The 17,713-nt window shown below is 37.6% G+C and overlaps 1 protein-coding gene across 1 annotated transcript in view; it reads right to left on the bottom strand.

Annotated features, from left to right (window-relative positions):
* Positions 1-4,143: 4,143 nt before the first annotated feature.
* ankrd11 (ankyrin repeat domain 11) overlaps positions 4,144-17,713 on the bottom strand; it is a 163,237-nt gene continuing 149,667 nt past the window's right edge. Inside the window, exons 12-13 of the mRNA XM_073070221.1 lie at positions 12,923-13,018; positions 4,144-9,513 (exon numbers count right to left, since the gene is read on the bottom strand). Of these exons, the coding sequence (XP_072926322.1) occupies positions 9,328-9,513; positions 12,923-13,018 (282 nt within the window). The 3' untranslated portion in view covers positions 4,144-9,327. The remainder of the gene's footprint in view (positions 9,514-12,922; positions 13,019-17,713) is intronic.

The following is a 17,713-nucleotide window of genomic DNA, read 5'->3' as shown; positions in this document are numbered from 1 at the left end:
CCACCACCATCTCCTTGGTCTTGGTGATATTGAGACGCAGGTAGTTTGAGTTGCACCATATCACAAAGTCCTGTATCAGTTTCCTATACTCCTCCTCCTGTCCATTCCTGACACACCCCACTATGGCCGTGTCATCAGCGAACTTCTGCACATGGCAGGACTCCGAGTTATATTGGAAGTCTGATGTGTACAGGGTGAACAGGACCGGAATGAGTACGGTTCCCTGCGGCGCTCCTGTGCTGCTGACCACCGTGTCAGACCTACAGTCTCCCAACCGCACATACTGAGGTCTATCTGTCAAGTAGTCCACTATCCAATCCACCATGTGAGAGTCTACTCCCATCTCCGTTAGTTTGTGCCTTAAGATCTTGGGCTGGATGGTGTTAAAGGCACTAGAGAAGTCAAGGAATGTAATCCTCACAGCACAACTGGCCCCAGGTGAGAGAGTGATTTGTGCAGCAAATACATGATAGCATCCTCTACTCCCACCTTCTCCTTAAACTGAAGAGGATCCTGGGCGTGCCTGGTTTGTGGCCTCAGATTCTGTATTATCAGCCGCTCCATGGTCTTCATCACGTGTGACGTCAAGGCAACAGGTCTGAAGTCATTCAACTCCTTTGGTTGTGGTTTCTTCGGTACCGGGACAATACAGGATGTTTTCCACTGTCTGGGTACTCTTCTCTGCTCCAGGCTCATGTTGAAGATGCGCTGTAATGGTTCTCCCAGCTAAGAGAGTACAAAGTATCTAGTGAAAACAACACATAACAAAATGTGCCTAGTAAAATAATACATATTAATATTCGGTACCTAGAAGTGATTACATAGTATAGTAAATAGCTAATACATAGTGATTATAGTTCAGGTATATATAATGATTATATCAGGTATATTTCTCAATATTATCAACTTAGTAGACATGAAGTTATTGTTCAGAAACATAAAACAGTATAGACCCTTCGGCCCATGACATTCTGCTGACTTTTTAACCTTTTCCAAGGTCAATCTATTCCTTTCCATCCTCCATCAATATCCCCAGCAGCAGCACATTACATGTATCCACTACTCTGTGTAAAAAACAATCTACCTCTAGCATTCATCCTCTGCTTTCCTCCAATTATCTTAAAATTATACCCACTCATATCAACCATTTTTGCCCTGAAAAAAAATCTCCAGCTGTAGACTCAATTTATGCCTCTTACCTTAAAAACCTCAATCAAGTTATCTCTCATTTTCCTTTGCTCCAAAGAATAAAGCCCTGGTTTACTCAACCCTTCTTCATATGACAGAATCTTTAATCCAGACAGGATGCTGATAAATCTCCTCTGCACCCTCTCTATAATGAAGAAACCAGAACTGAACACAATATTCCAAGTATAGTCTAACCAGTGTTTTTATAGAGATGCAACATTACCTCGCAGCTTTTGAACCCAGTCCCCTTACTAATGAAGGCCAACATACCATATACCTTCTAAACCACCCTATCAACTAGCGTAACAACTTTGAGGGATCTATAGAAGTGGACCTCAAGGTCCTCTGTTCCACAATACTGCTAAGAATCCTACCATTAATCCTGTACTATGCCTTCAAGTTCAGTCTTCCAAAGTATATCGCTTCACACTTTTCCACATTGAACTCCATCTACCACTTCTCAGTCCAGGTCTACATCCTATCAATGTCTCATTATAACCTATGCCGACCTTCCGCACCATCCACAATACCAGTAACCTTCGTGTCAGCTGCAAACTGACTAAGCTACCTTTCAACTTCCAAGTAATTTATTAAAAAATCACAAAGAGCAAGGATCCCAGAACAGATCCCCATGGAAAACTACTGGTCACCAATCTCCAGGCAGAATACATTCCATCTGCTACCATCTTATACCTTCAGTGGGCAAGCAAATTCCAAATCTAAGCAGCCAAATTTCTGAAGCCTCCTGACTTTCCAAATGCACCTACTATCTGGAACCTTATACCACATCTATTGTTCTACCTTCATCAATTTGTCTGATTACTTCTTCAAATTCAATGAGGCTCATGAGGCATAACCTGCCCTTCACAATGTCATGCTGTCTATGTTTAGACTGCTTGCCCAAATGCTCATAAATCCTGTCTCTAAGAACCCTAACCGTTTGCCCACCACTGACCTATGACTCAGTGGTTTGCAATTCCCAGATTATCCCTATTATCTTTTTTGAATGGGGGGGGGGGAAACATTTGCCACCTTCCAATCTTCTGGTAATACTCCTGTGGCCAGTAAGGACACAAATATCATTGTCAAAAGCACAATCCCTTCCCTCACTTCCCATAGGAATCTGGTGTACATCCCATCCAGTCAAGACTCGCCTATCCTAATGTTTTTCTAAAGTTTCAGCACATCCATCAACATCCCTCTCATTTTCTGAAGCAGTGTTCAATAAGGACTACCCCTAAGGAAATAAGATATATCAGCAACATTTTTCTGTAAAGTCTCATCATCATGGCCAGGTGAAACAATGGAGTCCTTACTGAGGGTAGGATTGGAAGATGTATAGTTGAGGTAGCTATGGAAGCAAGGCGGTTGATAGTGGATGTTTATTGCTAATTTATCCCTGAAATGGATTCAGAGAAATCTAGGAATGGAAAGCAGATGGAAATTGACAGCAAAAGTAATGACATTTCCATCTCACAATGGAAGAAGCCATACTAATGCAGCTGATGGACTGGAAAGTATTTGAAATGCTTTTCATCCTGATAAGATTCAAGTCCTATTAGCTCTACTGCTTTTTTGGAACAATGCAAGAAATCAGAGAAGGAGAGGAATGTAAATTAAAGTAACAGACAGTTGGGAATTCAGTGACCCTTGACTGAACAGAAGTATCTGCAAAGTAGTTGCTCAATCCGCATTTTGTTTCTCCAGTGCAGAGTTCATACCATGGTTACTGAATGCAGTGCATTAAATGAGAAAAGGTGTAAGTGAATCACTGCTTCATCTGAAAGGATTATTTCCAATACAGGATGACTGGCAGACAGTAATGAGTAGGAATAGACCATCCAACCCCAAGACTTAAGATTATGCAGGACAGATGAGGAAAGTGGGCAAAGTGGCAGATAGAATAAAGATGTAGATTATTTTAAAATAGTGAATTCAGAAATCAGAGATGCAAAGGGACTTGAGAAAATGGTATAAACTGCATCACCTGCAGTTGCAACTCAAAAATAGCTCTACATTCCAACGTTACAAATATGACTGCAGAATGTAAAATCTGCTTAAGATTTTGCAGCAATGCATCAAATAATTCTTACTGTTAATGAAATCAATAACTTCTTTAAATATACAATGTTTTCTGTTAATGCCATATGTTGAGTTCAGCTTTCCTCTATGTCAACGTGAAGTTGTTTTAATGAAAATTCTAATTTCAAGAAAGGATTTAATTCAGCAAGCTTCAGTCTGACTGGTTCATTGACAGCAGATATATTAGACCAACATAGAAAAAGCATGTACACCATTCCTTACACAACCCATTTATAATTTTTGACAATAGATTCTGCAGATGTTGGAAATCTTGAGCAACACACACAAAGTGCTCAAGGAACTCAGCAAGTCAGGCCACATCTCTGGGTGGGGAATAAACAGTTTGGACTGAGACCCTTCATCAGACCCAACTTGCTGAGCTCTTCCAGCATTTTGGGTTGCCTATTTATAATTTTAATTTCCATTGTTCTACTTGTAGCACAGGTCATATGTACAAGGCTGGTTATCAATAAAAAGACTACAAAACTACAGCTACTTAATATCTTTAAGAGTAAAAAAGTCAGGTGCTGGACATTTACTCAGCTTGTAAGACTGTGCATGGAGAGGTAAATAGAATTAATATTTTACATCAATGCACTATTCTCTCAGAAGGTACCTGACCTGCAGAATATTTCAGGTATTTTCTGTTTTTACCTTATTAATTCAGTCTACGAAGTATCATTTTCAAGATTTATTAATCCAAGGAACAGTTTGTAGATTGGAATGCTCTTAAACATTCCAAGTATTTTGAGTTATTCCTTCAAACATGCAACTGGTTAAACAGAACAAAATGTAAACAAGTGGTTCAAAACTAATGGGGATGGTAAGTGAAAAACTTGGTAAAGACAGGATTTAAAGAAAATAATCATAACACTGATTTATTTTCATTTATTTACGAACATAATTTTTGAGGGACAACAGTATCTCTCTTCTCTCTGTACATGCAACTGTAGAAAATAACATTTGTTTTTGCAAGAACTCATACAGCTAGTGACAGTACTGCAGTGGCGCACTGCCAAACAATATGTACACAAGTAACCTAAATTGTACAAAAAAATTACATCGTTACATCACCGATGGCATGTTTGCCACTGCTTTCTATTTTTAAAAAAAACATTCTACACAGTTTACTATTACAAAGAGGAGAGTGTGATCTTAATGTTATTTACAGTTATGTACAATGTCTCATACAAATGCAAGAACATTTACAGATCTGAGACTTCACTCCATATACCACAGGTATCAGAATAAGAAATAAAAAGTTTTATCGCCCTATAGTTAGAGGTGTGCAAAATTTTTGGACTATCATTGTTGGTCACCTTAAAATATTAGTCTGGGTAATTGACAGAGTGCTGGGCTTTTTAAACTTTCCCAGTACTCTATTAGTGTTCTTGAAGCTTGGAACCAAGTCCCACCTTTGAGAGGCCAAGTAAAGAATATCATAATGTTCTAATTTTACATATTTTTAAAAAAATCTAAAGCTGTTTAGCCATTTTCTACAGGTGACATTAACAATTGTGACATTTGCTGGTTTTGAAGGATACGTACACACACATATGGCTCTGCAATTCACACATTTACAAAACTTAAGCTGCTTATATAAATACAGAAAAAATATTAGTTGTTTTGGACTATTACAGGTTTAATTATGGAAAGTTTAAAAGATTTTTCATAATGATCCATTAAATGTCAAAAGGGGCCATCAGGAATGGCAGAAAGATGGTAATAGTAATACAACCAAAAATCTTTTCGCCTTGCTTCTTAATTTTATACCAACTGTTTAATTTACCAAGCTTCCTGCAATGCAAGAGAATTAGTGCTGTTCTGTAGTCTTATTACTGATGTTTATGCACCTACAAAGACTGGAACCATTCTTCAACAATAAACAACTGCAAAAGTATGCATGCTCCATGTGTATTAAATGTCAAAAATAATCAGTTCAAATGTGATCTTGCAGTTATAGGCAAGGATATAAATATGACATGAATTTTCATTTAAGATTATATTGTCTGTAGGGGCTAGCTAATAATTATGGAAAAATTAAGGTAATGAATAAAGAAAATAATACTTAAGTTTAATCCTATTGAGATACATGATAGTGGTATTTCTCACTTTACTTTTCACAAATCAATATAAAATAGTAAAATACTTTTGAATATTGCCTTTTGTAATAGGATACTATATAGTACCATGACAGAGATCCATTGTTTAAAACTGAGTGACCATGACAGGAAATACAAGCTTTTTGCACATCTCTGCAAGGAATAATTTTCCATGCTTTATGAACATATATCATTTCTAGTAATTAAGTAGGGCTCAAACAATTTTTGTAATTAGCATAAAAGTCTGTAATTATTTTTTGTTACCTTGCATCATTCTCATTCCGTGCCCAACCCTAAATATATTAATGTGATAGTGACATTATGCATTCCCTAAAGCACTGTGACATTGCATGCAATATCTGAGCTACAAATTCACAGATCAATGGCATAAAAGACTGCAGATTTAAGAATGCCACAATTGCTAGGTAATTCCAAAATGGAATACAGTGCACACCAGTTACTCGACAGAGGGAGGAAAAAAACATTCTTTGTAGGAAAGTTCAGATGTTTGAGAAACACGTTAAAGCAGCTAGTTCAGGTTCCTGTAAAAAGTAGTGGCTGTCATGAGTCACCTCAGTAGACTTAGGCAAGTTTTGTCAGTTTTTAATATAGGCTTCAAACAATTAAACTGTTTATTTAAGAAGGGAAGACTTGTAATGGGCATGGTGCAAATTGTACTAAATTTTAGACATTAAACCATTAACTCTTTTATACATACCCATCTCCTCCAAAAGCAAAAGATCATTTGGGGGAAAAATACTTAAGTATACATAAAATAGCTAAACTTTGCCAAGTTTGACACTATGGGACTGACCAATTAACTGTACGGAGACATACATGAGGTACATTTTCCTGGGACAAGTAGGTTTCCCTCAACTTAAGGAAATGTCACAATCAGACCAATATTAACTGAAGTCTAGCAACACTTAGTTCAGTTGCACTCTATCCAGTTGCTATGAAAGATATTTTAATAAACTGTCAGTCTGTTGATTATCATTCACTTGTTAGTATTTAAATATGGATACAATAGCTCCACTGTTTGAGCCCTACATTCAAAGATCCAGTTGACAAAAATGGTACACAATGCACGCAGTTCAACTGCTAACATTACAGAGATAACATGTGCCTGATTTACAATACATTTACTCTCCAAAAAAAGTACAACAAATCAAAATACAGTACAGAACAGGAATCGGACTCTGAGGTTAGTGTAAACAATCAGATTTTTTTTTGCTAAACTTTTATATTTATTTTTCTATTCAATAATAATTACCTGGATAAAATTTCAATAATTTCCAGGCACCAATTAAAGGATATTCTGCATATGTATGTCTCACAAAAGGAAAACATTGAGCCATCATAGTAATCAGGTAGTTCAAAACACATAATTGTACTATTTTCATAGTAAGAAATAAGATAATGCCCTTGGTAAAATTAAAAAGATTGAATTTACAATACTGCACTACCAAAAAGCCAGTGTGCACAGCACTCAATACATTTCAGTTTTCCATTAATGTAGACCTTTAACAAAAATAACCAGTTCCATATTAAGTCACCATAACGTAGGCACCTTTGAAGATTGTGTCTTCTGCAAACCTGAATGATTAAACTGCAGTGACATGTAGCATTGATAATGTTTCAATGTACTACCTTTCACTTTGAATAAACTAAAATAATTGGCAAGTCTTGAAATATTCAGAATCATTCAAACAAATTTTAAAAAGAACAGATTTAATTTAAATATATGAAGGATAACTGGTGTCTTGGTACACTTTTAAACAGTTCAAAAATAGTCATGAACCCACAGAATATAATGTTAGCTCCCCTATTTAAAAAAAGATTATAATAATTAAAATGACCGTAATAAAACAGCCAATAGCTATTGTAATACAGTGCAGTAGCAGCACTACTTTTACAGTTTGCAGTTGGTTGTGTGGTTAAGATTTGCTATTTGGGCAATATAATTCCATCAAAAAATTAACAGGTGTGAAGAATGGAAGTTTATTTGAAGATTCAAATGGGAACAAATTATTTGCCCTGAGTAAGATGATGATGTTGTCTTCAATAATATTAAGTCAAAAGATGTGAAGAAATTTACTTTGTCATCAGGTATTTTAAACTGTGCATCAGTTTAATGTTCGAATATCCAGTAGATGCCAACAAGTATAACGTCTTTGAATGTTTATACTAATTTACCAAATACATTGTGCACTGGATCTGATTAATTTTTTTACAATAATTCTCCTTAATGATAGAGTTTATGTATCAATAAAATTTACAGGAAAAATATTTTCCATTGCCTTGAACAGCATTTTAACTAGGATTGGTATTAAGATCTCTCAGTCTTTGTCCAGTAAATATCAGTAGGTGGGAAAGTAAATGCTCTATTTACTAGTGATGAATTTACTGTTGGGCATGCATTAAAAAAAACCAGATGTTTTATACCTCTCAAAGGCAAAACTAGCATATCAAATGCCAAATACCTACTTGTCACAGGTGACTAACATGGCATTTGTCGTCAAAATAATTTATATACTGAATCAGAATCAGTGCTTCCTTTTAAATTTACTGTGCAGCAGTTTTACCTTTATGTAAACATGAAAATATTTAGCAAATAAACCACACAGCTGAATAATAAAAAGTTGAAAGATCTACTCCACACTTGCAACTTAGTGTAAAATTTGAAGTAACTGAATAAATTTTGTTGCAGCCATAACAAAAATTTCTTCCATTGCGGAGATGTGACTTTCCAAGGTTAACCAGTAAAACAATGAGCTTTTCAAATTTGGCCCATTTTTTTCCAAATTGAAATGAAAGTGCCATCTAAAAAAAACTGTACATCTGAGGATTTCTTCTATACATTTAGCTCTGAAGAGTGATATTACAGTATGAGTATTTATTTACAACTGTGCAGTAATGTGTGGCAAAATAAATTATCTAAAGGCAGCCATTGCCATCACAGTACACTGGTTAATGTATATAAAAAACTGTACAGGATTTAAGGGATTTATTTTTAAAAAACCATTTAGTATTGGCTCTATAGTGTCAAGTGGTGCTCTCTACCAGAGAAGCAATGAATGCCCAAAAATTAAAGGGTAGATAGGAGAAGAGAAAAGAATTAAAACACACTCAGTGGCCCTACTAAAAAGCTTCAACAGGGTTTCTCGTTGTGAGTTGATCTTATTCACAACAGTAACAGAATTGCAGCCAACACGCAGAGCTTGCATTATACAATCACCGTGAACTTCAGAGTGCATGTAAAGCCATGACAGGTTAAATAGGCTGGACATTATTTTTTCCCTAAAACAAAATATCTACAAGTTCCAAAATCTTACCTGTTTACGTCTTTAAATCTATAATAATTCACAATGCACTTAAAAGTCCAACTTGTGACCTGATAATTCTGATCAATGAAGATGAAGTTTGACCACACTGTACACATTTGATCACCCAACCAATTCAACTAGTCTGACAAAAGTAGAGATGTGCAATACTGTTACTTATTTTCCAATAATTATTTAAATTGAAGCTAAAATCGTTAATGCCAACATACACCACTAAATTGTCATTGCCTCCCTATTGCAACAAAATAGTACATGATTAAGGGCAATGCTATATGGCAGTTACCAGTTATGCTGAGTCCTACTGTTCTGCACTTCAACGTGGGCATACAACCTTTGGCCTGCGACTTTCCAGTTGGTGTGCAGGCTATAATTGCTTAAGTTTTATTATATCTGAACCACTGACCTGTCTTGACATCCTTCTTCCCTGCAGAAGTGATATCTAAAATCTGTGAAAAGTGCAATTATAATTTCAATGATGCTTCCTCCTCATGAAACAGGGAATCATTAGCAAGCAGCACTTAAGGATTTTAAAGAAAAAAACTCAAAATAATGTTCCTTTGGGAGGTATCCCACTTGTGCCACAAATGGTTATAAACCACATGCTATCACTGTCATGCTGGCAGAAGCACAAAGTCATCATTCACATCAACCATTGGCACATAGAAGGAAGGGACCTCAGTGACACACAGAGATTTATGTCCAGCTGGGTCAAGCTCCTGTACTTTTAGCTGCCATTCCATACGTTGTACTGCATTCAGTGCAGCTGCTTCATGCTGCTGCCGCATTAGTAAACATGTCTGTCAAAGAAAAAATTATTAAAAGGCATTAGTAACAAAATGTTTTTCAGCACAAGGAAATTTAACTCAAGTTTTCATTTTTCAAAATAGAATCAGTTAAGACCAAGAGACATAGGAGCAGAATTAGGCTATTAGGCCTATAATACTCTATATTTGTAATCTTGGATATAACAGACTAAAAAAAACTCCTAATTAGAATTCATCATTTAATCCTAACCCTGCATTTTATTTTACAAACAAGTATTTTTGTGGTGGACTTAACTTCCAAAGAAGCATTTTAGTTTGTTTTCAACATACATTTGTGCAGCTGGTATGTATGCTCTTGTAAAGGTAGGGGGTCTGTCCACAAAACAAGCTGAGTGGTCTTTATGGCCATCTGCAAGGAGAAGTATCACCAAATTTTCATACTATCGTATTCTTCCTATGCTCTTTCAAGGAAATAAACTGTATGCTTCCCAGTTTAACCTGGACCCCTCCAAATTATTGATGGTTTATACCAGTACTAAAACTAACAATGCCATAGCATAATGCTCTCTTCCCTGCTTTTTTTTTAAAAAAAAAGTACATCTTTAAAGACACAATTGCTCCTACAAATTATGGCTGAAAGAATGGTCTTTTCATCTTTCTTTTGTATGCAAATCACAATTTTATGTGGATGACCCTGATTAAAGCAAATCAATTGCTGAAAAATGATAAGACTTAATTTTTGGTAACAGCCATAATTTTGAAGAATTAATTCTATCCACTAAAGAAGGCATTTTCCCCAACTTTCACAATTCTTGATTGAATAAAGGCATACAGTATTTGGTTAACTAGCACAATAATGGAATAATGGAACTCAATTAATTCATCCAGGACACCAAATAGCCAATGAATGTGCATCAATGTTTCATTTGTTAGGATGTTTTGACAAATGTACCAGATACTAAAGTGTTACAGGACTGGACTCAGTGATTGGGTCCACCTATACATTTGATAAAGTACTTAATTATTCAAAACAGATTATCAGAAATTAACTTCAACAGGACCCCACCACTAAGGACATCTTTCCCTCTCTGCTTTTCACAGGGATCTTTCCCTCTGCGACTGCCTGGTTCACACGCCCCTCCCCACAGATCTCCCACCTGGCACTTATCCCTGCAAGCGTAAGTGCTACACCTGTCCCTACACCTCATCTCTTACCACCATTCAGCGCCCCAAACAGTCCTTCCAGGTGAGGCAACACTTCACTTGCGAGTCTGTTGGGGTAATCTATTGCATCCAGTGCTCCTGGTGCAGCCTCCTCTACATCGGCGAGACCCAACACAGATTGGGGGACCGCTTCGTCGAGCACCTACGCTCCGTCCACCACAACAGACAGGATCTCCCAGCTGCCACTCACTTCAACTCTCCTTCACATTCCCATTCGGATATGTCCATACATGGCCTCCTCTACTGCCATGATGAGGCCAAACTTCAGTTGAAGGAACAACATCTCATATACTGTCTGGGTAGTCTCCAGCCCCTTGGTATGAACACTGAATTCTCCAACTTCCGGTAATTTCCTCCCTCTCCCTTCCCCCATCCCACCTTCACTCTGTCTCCTCTTCCAGCTGCCTATCACCTCTCTCATGATTCTGCCTTCTTCTACTACCCGTAGAGCTTTCCTCTTAGATTCCTTCTTCACCTCTCCTGCCTATCCCCTCCCTGCTTCCCCACCCCTTGATCTTTCCTCTGATTGGTTTTCCACCCTCCCACCACCTTCTTTATAGGGCCCCTGCCCCCTCCTTCTTTAGTCCCGACGAAGGGTCTCGGCCCGAAATGTTAACTGCTTCTTTCAACGGATGCTGCCTGACCTGCTGAGTTCACCCAACTTTTTTGTACGTCTTGATTTGACCACAGCATCTGCAGTGCACTTTGTGTTTACTATCAGAAATTAACTGTTTTTTTTATGTGGCTTCTTACTACTCAGTTTTCTATGGTCTATCAGTTTCAACAGATATGTTCTTCTTATTTCCCTTCAGCCTTGCTGCTGTTTTAAAAAATATTTAATAAGTTTATAATTCTTAATTCCAAAATACTACCCAACCAACTGGTGTATTAAGGATTTTTCAACTGAGTGAAGCTCAAAGTAAATAATGTGTTAATTAAGACTACAATGAGAATTGCACATAGGAGGTAGAAAATGTTCCACTGTGTTGTATCCATTTGAATTTTCATGCAGCAAATACTAAAATAACCTTTAAAAATAAAACTCGAGTCATGATCAATAAATCAAACATTTGCATTCTGTCCCATGTCATTTTGTTATTGAACTTAAATCTTAACACTTTCTTTGCTGAACAGAGATTTTAAAGATTAAAAAATTAACTTGATTCATCACCTGTACATCAAAACATACAGTGAAATGCACTATCTGCTTCAGTGACCAACACACACCAAGATAAGCTGAGGGCAGCCCAGAAGTGTTGCTAGGTTTCTGCTGCCAACACAGCATGCTTCCAACTTGCTAATCTTTAACTCATACGTGTTTGGAACGTGGGAAGAAACTGGACTACTGAAAGAAACCCATGCAGTCACTTGGAGAATGTACAAACTGCTTACAGATAGAGCTGAGTATTGAACCCCGATCTTAAAGATGACATTGTAAAGCGTTACATTATCTGGTAAGTTACCATGCTGCTTACTATTACAAGCTAAAGCCCCATTTTATCAAATCAATCTGATTTGAATTTGAAAAGCTCACAATGACCAATTCCGCCGAAGAGTTTCAGCCTGAAATGTCAACTGTACTTCTTTTCCCCCCATAGATGCTGCCTGGCCTGCTGAGTTCCTCCAGCATTTTGTGTGTGTTGCTTGGATTTCCAGCATCTGCAGACTTCCTCTTGTTAATGACCAGCTTTAGATTGGCAGATTTAAAATACCCAGAAAAAAAGTCTAGTTTTGTATAAATTGCTTTTGCAATTTTCCTTTTAAAGTAGTAAGAACATTTTTTACGTTTTAAATTTTATTTAGCAACACAGCATGGATTAGGCCCTTCCATATCACTCAGCAACTCATCTACTTTACCCTACACCCAAATCACAGGACAATTTACAATGACCAATTAACCTACTAACTAGTATGACTTTGGACTGTGGGTGGAAACTGGAACATCCGGAGAAAACCCATGTATTCACAGGGAGGAAGTCAACCTCCTTACAGAGAACAATGGAACTAAACTCCAAACACCCTGAGCTGTAATAGCCTTGCACTAACTACTATGCTACCGTGATATCCTACTTTCAAAGGAGGGAAGAACTTTGATGCGAGTACCAAAGGTCCACTTCTGGAAATTAATATAATAACTCATGTGGAATAAGATTCCAGTTTCACTTCTTCTTTCTGAAAAATCAAGACAGATACCATACAGGATTAAAAACACAATTACCTTCATTCTGTCGTATTTATCATCAACATCCTGTAGCCATGAAATAAACTGCCGGGCATTAAATCGATCCCTCACTGATGTCTTATTTTCATCTCCCTATGCAACAAAATCAAAAAAAGAACAGCCAGAGAATATTTAGTTCATTAAAAATTTTAAGACTCAACATTCAATTAAACTTTATTTAAAATGTCAGAAGAAACCATTAAGATTTAAAAAAAACTTACTATTTCTGCCACATACAGGGTTATTACTTGTAACCTCACAAAAGAGTAGCTGACAGTAGTGTGACAGAACTATTAGAAACAATCTCAATGCATGTGCCTCCGAGAACAAAGTACTCACCATTTTTGGTGTACTGGTGATTTTACCTAAAGCCATAATTATAAAAATATAGACTTTTCCAACTAAAATGAAAACTCCTTGCTTAAACCACCATTCACTATTTGGTAGTATCAGAAGCAGTAAGCATTTTGGCAACAGCCAATAAACCACATGAAATATCGAAAATAAAGAAATGCTGGAAATACACAATATGTCCGACAGCATCTGTAAAGGAAAGGAGTTAATATTTCAGATTTCTAGCATTCTATTGGTAGAAAAAATGTTGCTAGGATGAAATGGAGAAGGAGAAGAATCTTAAGGAGCACATGGCACGGACTTATTCGAATGAAGTTGTGAATACCTGTACTGAAGATTCTTCATAAACTTAAGTTCCAAAAAAAAACTTTAAAGAAGGTTGTATTTACTTGTGACTGAATTATCTAAAACTATTTTGGAAAGACATGATAAAAAGGTAAATCCAGATTTGTCTTAAACTTATTACAAGGTTAGTCTTTTCTGAATAGAAGGGCACATTAAGATTTTTTTACTTTAAAGAGGGAAGTCTAGATCAGCAGAGTAAAATTCTGATATACTTCAACTTTTTCCAGGTGCAGTGCTCCATTCCAAACTGGAAAATATTAAGTCTTACCCCATTTTTCCCCCATCTTGCCTCCCTCCTCTACTTTCCCTCTGGTTTTGGGTTTGGATAGGTGACCAAGAGCTGTTACAAGTTAACTAACTCCCACAACTCCAATTTTGACCCCTTCAACCCAGTCATCAATATGCCTGGACAACAACTCCAAGCCTTGCAGCACCAATTCTCCAATCAGAAAATAACATTTTTATTCCTATTTTGTTTTCTGCTTGTCCAAATCCAGCATTTTATCCCTCAGTCCACATGCTTCAATTTTATTTGATATCCCAATGTGACACAATAGCAGCCTTCTTAAGGTTTAAATACACCACATCCACAAGGACACCTTATCTATTTTGCTAGTTACCATCACAAAAATTCTGATATGTCACATACAATTCCCCTTTCCAATTTATACTGACGCTGTCTACATAATTATTTTTAAGTGCTCTGTAAACACATTTAATAGCTTTCTCTACAACTGGCATTAGTAGTTCCTTGTTATTTTCTCCTCCTGTCTTAAGTAACACAATTATATTTGCTGCCTCAAAATCAAGATTTATGGGATTTTGAAAGGTGACATCCATCATCTTGACAGCTACTACTTTCAAAAGTTTGGTATTCAGGTCATCAGATGCTAGGAATTAACTGGCTTTCAGTCCCATCTCATTTCTCCCACACTTTTTATCTACAAATACAAAATTCTCTCAGTCTTCCATTACCTCCAAACCCCATGTTCGCACCCCACCCCACAGAACAGAAGGCATTGTGTCAATTTCCAGGAAATTTCATGAAAACATATCAAAAATATTTAGCTGCCATTTCCTAGTTGTCAATTAATCTATCCTGTCTCAGCTTATAAGAACCCACATTCAATTTTCATTGCATTTTTCTTTCTACAGATATATGGAAGTTTCAACAGTCCATTATTATGTTAATTAGGTCACTCAGGTTCTACTATGCATTCATTCTTTTAAGCATGAGGGAAACAAGAAAGGAAACACTTGTGGAAAGCTACTATATGGGGATCTTTTACTGGATCATTCTTGTTACATTAAAAAGACAGTGGGAACTTCTGACAGTAAAGGATAGTTTGTAATTCATAAGGAAAGTAGTGGCTAATAAAATTTACCAAGAATTACCTACCTAAAGACAACTTTTTCAAAATGAATCCTGGTAGAGTAGGTCAGAGTAAGGGGGCAATATTAGAGAAACAGGATGATAATGGGATTGTCAGCAAGGAAAGCATTGCCGAGGTCACTGCAGTGCCTTCTTTGTGACTGCATCCATATGTTGGGCTTGGGATAGATCTTCAGAGATGTTGACACCCGGGAACTTGAAACTGTTCACTCTTTTCACATCTGATCCCTCAATGAGAACTGATGTGTGTTCCCTTGACTTCCCCTTCCTGTAGTCCACAATAAATTCCTTGGACTTCCTGACATTGAGTGCAAGGTTGTTGATGTGACAACACTCAACCTGCTGATTTATCTCACTCCTGCATGCCTTCTCTGTGAATTCACTACCCTCTGGGAAAAGCTGTTCCTCCACATCTCCATACTAAATCTACTACCCAAAACCTTGAGGTTATGTCACTTACTTCAAGTCACACCAGCTAGTGGAAACAACTTTCCTGCCACTATTTTAACTTCCCCTTTCACAATTTTATCACATTTCTGTAAAATCCCCTCCCATTCTTCTGAATTGCAAATTTCCAAATTTATGATGCACTTTTTTCAACTTAGTACCATCTCAGGCATTATTCTGTTAAGAGTAATTGCTTTCCTAAATATGTGGGAATTGAGCCAATTCTGAAAGTATGTCAGTCTGAACTGCATTTGAATTTAAATGTTCAACAGACACTGTCATACGCAGTAAACAAATTAGATGCCATTGTTTTGAATGAATACATTAAATACATCTGTTAAAGTTCTTATTATTTAAGTTGTATAGCTGTTGTCAACAGGAACTGTTATTTACCAACACTGATGGTGGTGCTGAAACATTACACATCCATTTATTTAAATGTAATTAAAATTACCACCACAAACACATCTATTTATTACTTATTAATTTTGTTTATAAGGATAACTGGCTTTCAACTGAATATATTTTTAAGAATACTTTTAGTTTCCCAGCGGCCTAATCCCATCAAAAAAGGCGGCTCCACACAGGCTTTTGGCTTTTCCCTGCAGCCTAATCATATTGCAATTCATTAGCAAGAACAAATAAAAAAAATAGGGTAGGGACAAGCACAGCAGCTATTGTTAGAGTGCGCCAGCATTGCAATGGGGAGGCTTGGCTGAGACGAGTGTCTTACTCATTTTTCGTCTGTTAGTGCAGCGAGAATGGCTCCAGGGGCTGCGTTTTGCTCTTTGAGAGAGGTGGGAATTCTGCAAGATCTCCAACCTCCCAGATAACCACATCTGCACCAGACTGCAGTCTGATGACCTTCAGCTCATATGGGAAAATGAGGAGGTGAAAGATAGGAGCTACAGGGAGATAGTCACCCTAAATTGCAGGAGTCAGGTACCTCCCTGTCAGAAGAGGGAAAGGAAATGGGCAAGCCTGCATTGGGTACCCCTGTGACTGTTCCCATCAACAATAAGGATACCACTTTGGATGCTAGGCGGAGCCACAGCACCTGGGTCTCTGGCATCAAGTCTGGCGTTGTGGCTCAGAAGGGAAAAGGGGTACAAGAGGACTGCAGTAGTGATACGGGATTCCATAGATAGAGTAGACAAGATACTGTGGGCATGAAAGAGACACCCAAGACAGTATGCTGCCACCTAAGAACCAGGGACAGGAACATCTCAGTTCGGGTCTTGATACATATTGGTACCAATGACAAAGGTATGAAAAAGGGAGGAGGTCCTGAAGAGAGAATTTACCTGAAGAGAGAATTTACAGTTAGGCAGAAAGCTAAAAAGCAGGACCTCCAGGGTAGTAATCTCTAAATTGCTGCCTGTGCCATGCACCAGTGAGGGTATGAAGAGGATAATTTGGCACATGAATGCATGGCTGAAGAACTGGTGCAGGGGGCAGGGTTTTAGATTTCCAGATCATTGGTAACTCTTTTGGGAAGGTATGACCTGTACAGAAGGGACGGGATACACCTGAACCCAAACAGAACTGCTATCTTTGCAGGCAGGTTTACTACATCTGTTGTGGAGGGTTTAAATTAATTTGGCAGGGTTTGGTAACCAGAGTAATAGGGCTGAGGATGCAATGTGTAGAGATACTGCCAGGAAGAACAGGCAGATGAGAAGGCTAAATTGCAATCAGTGGGATGAGTTGCAGTGTAACATGGGGACAAAAATCAGAAACGGTGACAAATACAGAATAATCTAGATGAACTTGCAGCACAATTAGAGATTGGCAGGAGCTAGCCAAAGTTGATTGGAAGGGGACACCAACAGGTATGATGGCAGTACATCAATCCCTGGAGTTTCTGGTAGCAATTCGGAAGGTGCAGGAAAGATACATCCCAAAGACGAAGAAGTTGGGATCATAGTTGGGAGCTTAACATTGAAGGATACACATTGTATCAAAAAGACAGGCAGGACTGCAGAAGAGAAGGGGTGGCATGTCTCTGCTGATAAAAAAATGAAAGCAAATCCTTAGAAAGAGGTGACATAGGATTTGAAGATGTAGAATCCTTGTGGGTAGTTAAGCTACTGTAAGGGTAAGAAAAACCTGACAGGAGTTGCATACAGGCCTCAAAATAGTGGCCAGGATGTAGGGTTTAAATTACAATGGGAGCTAGAAAAGACATGTCAAAAGGTCAATGTTACGATAGTCATGAGGGATTTCAATATGCAGGAAGATTGGGATAA

Source organism: Hemitrygon akajei, chromosome 17, assembly GCF_048418815.1.
Source record: "Hemitrygon akajei chromosome 17, sHemAka1.3, whole genome shotgun sequence".
Classification (NCBI taxonomy): Eukaryota; Metazoa; Chordata; class Chondrichthyes; order Myliobatiformes; family Dasyatidae; genus Hemitrygon; species Hemitrygon akajei.
This window is presented reverse-complemented; position numbering and strand designations above follow the sequence as displayed.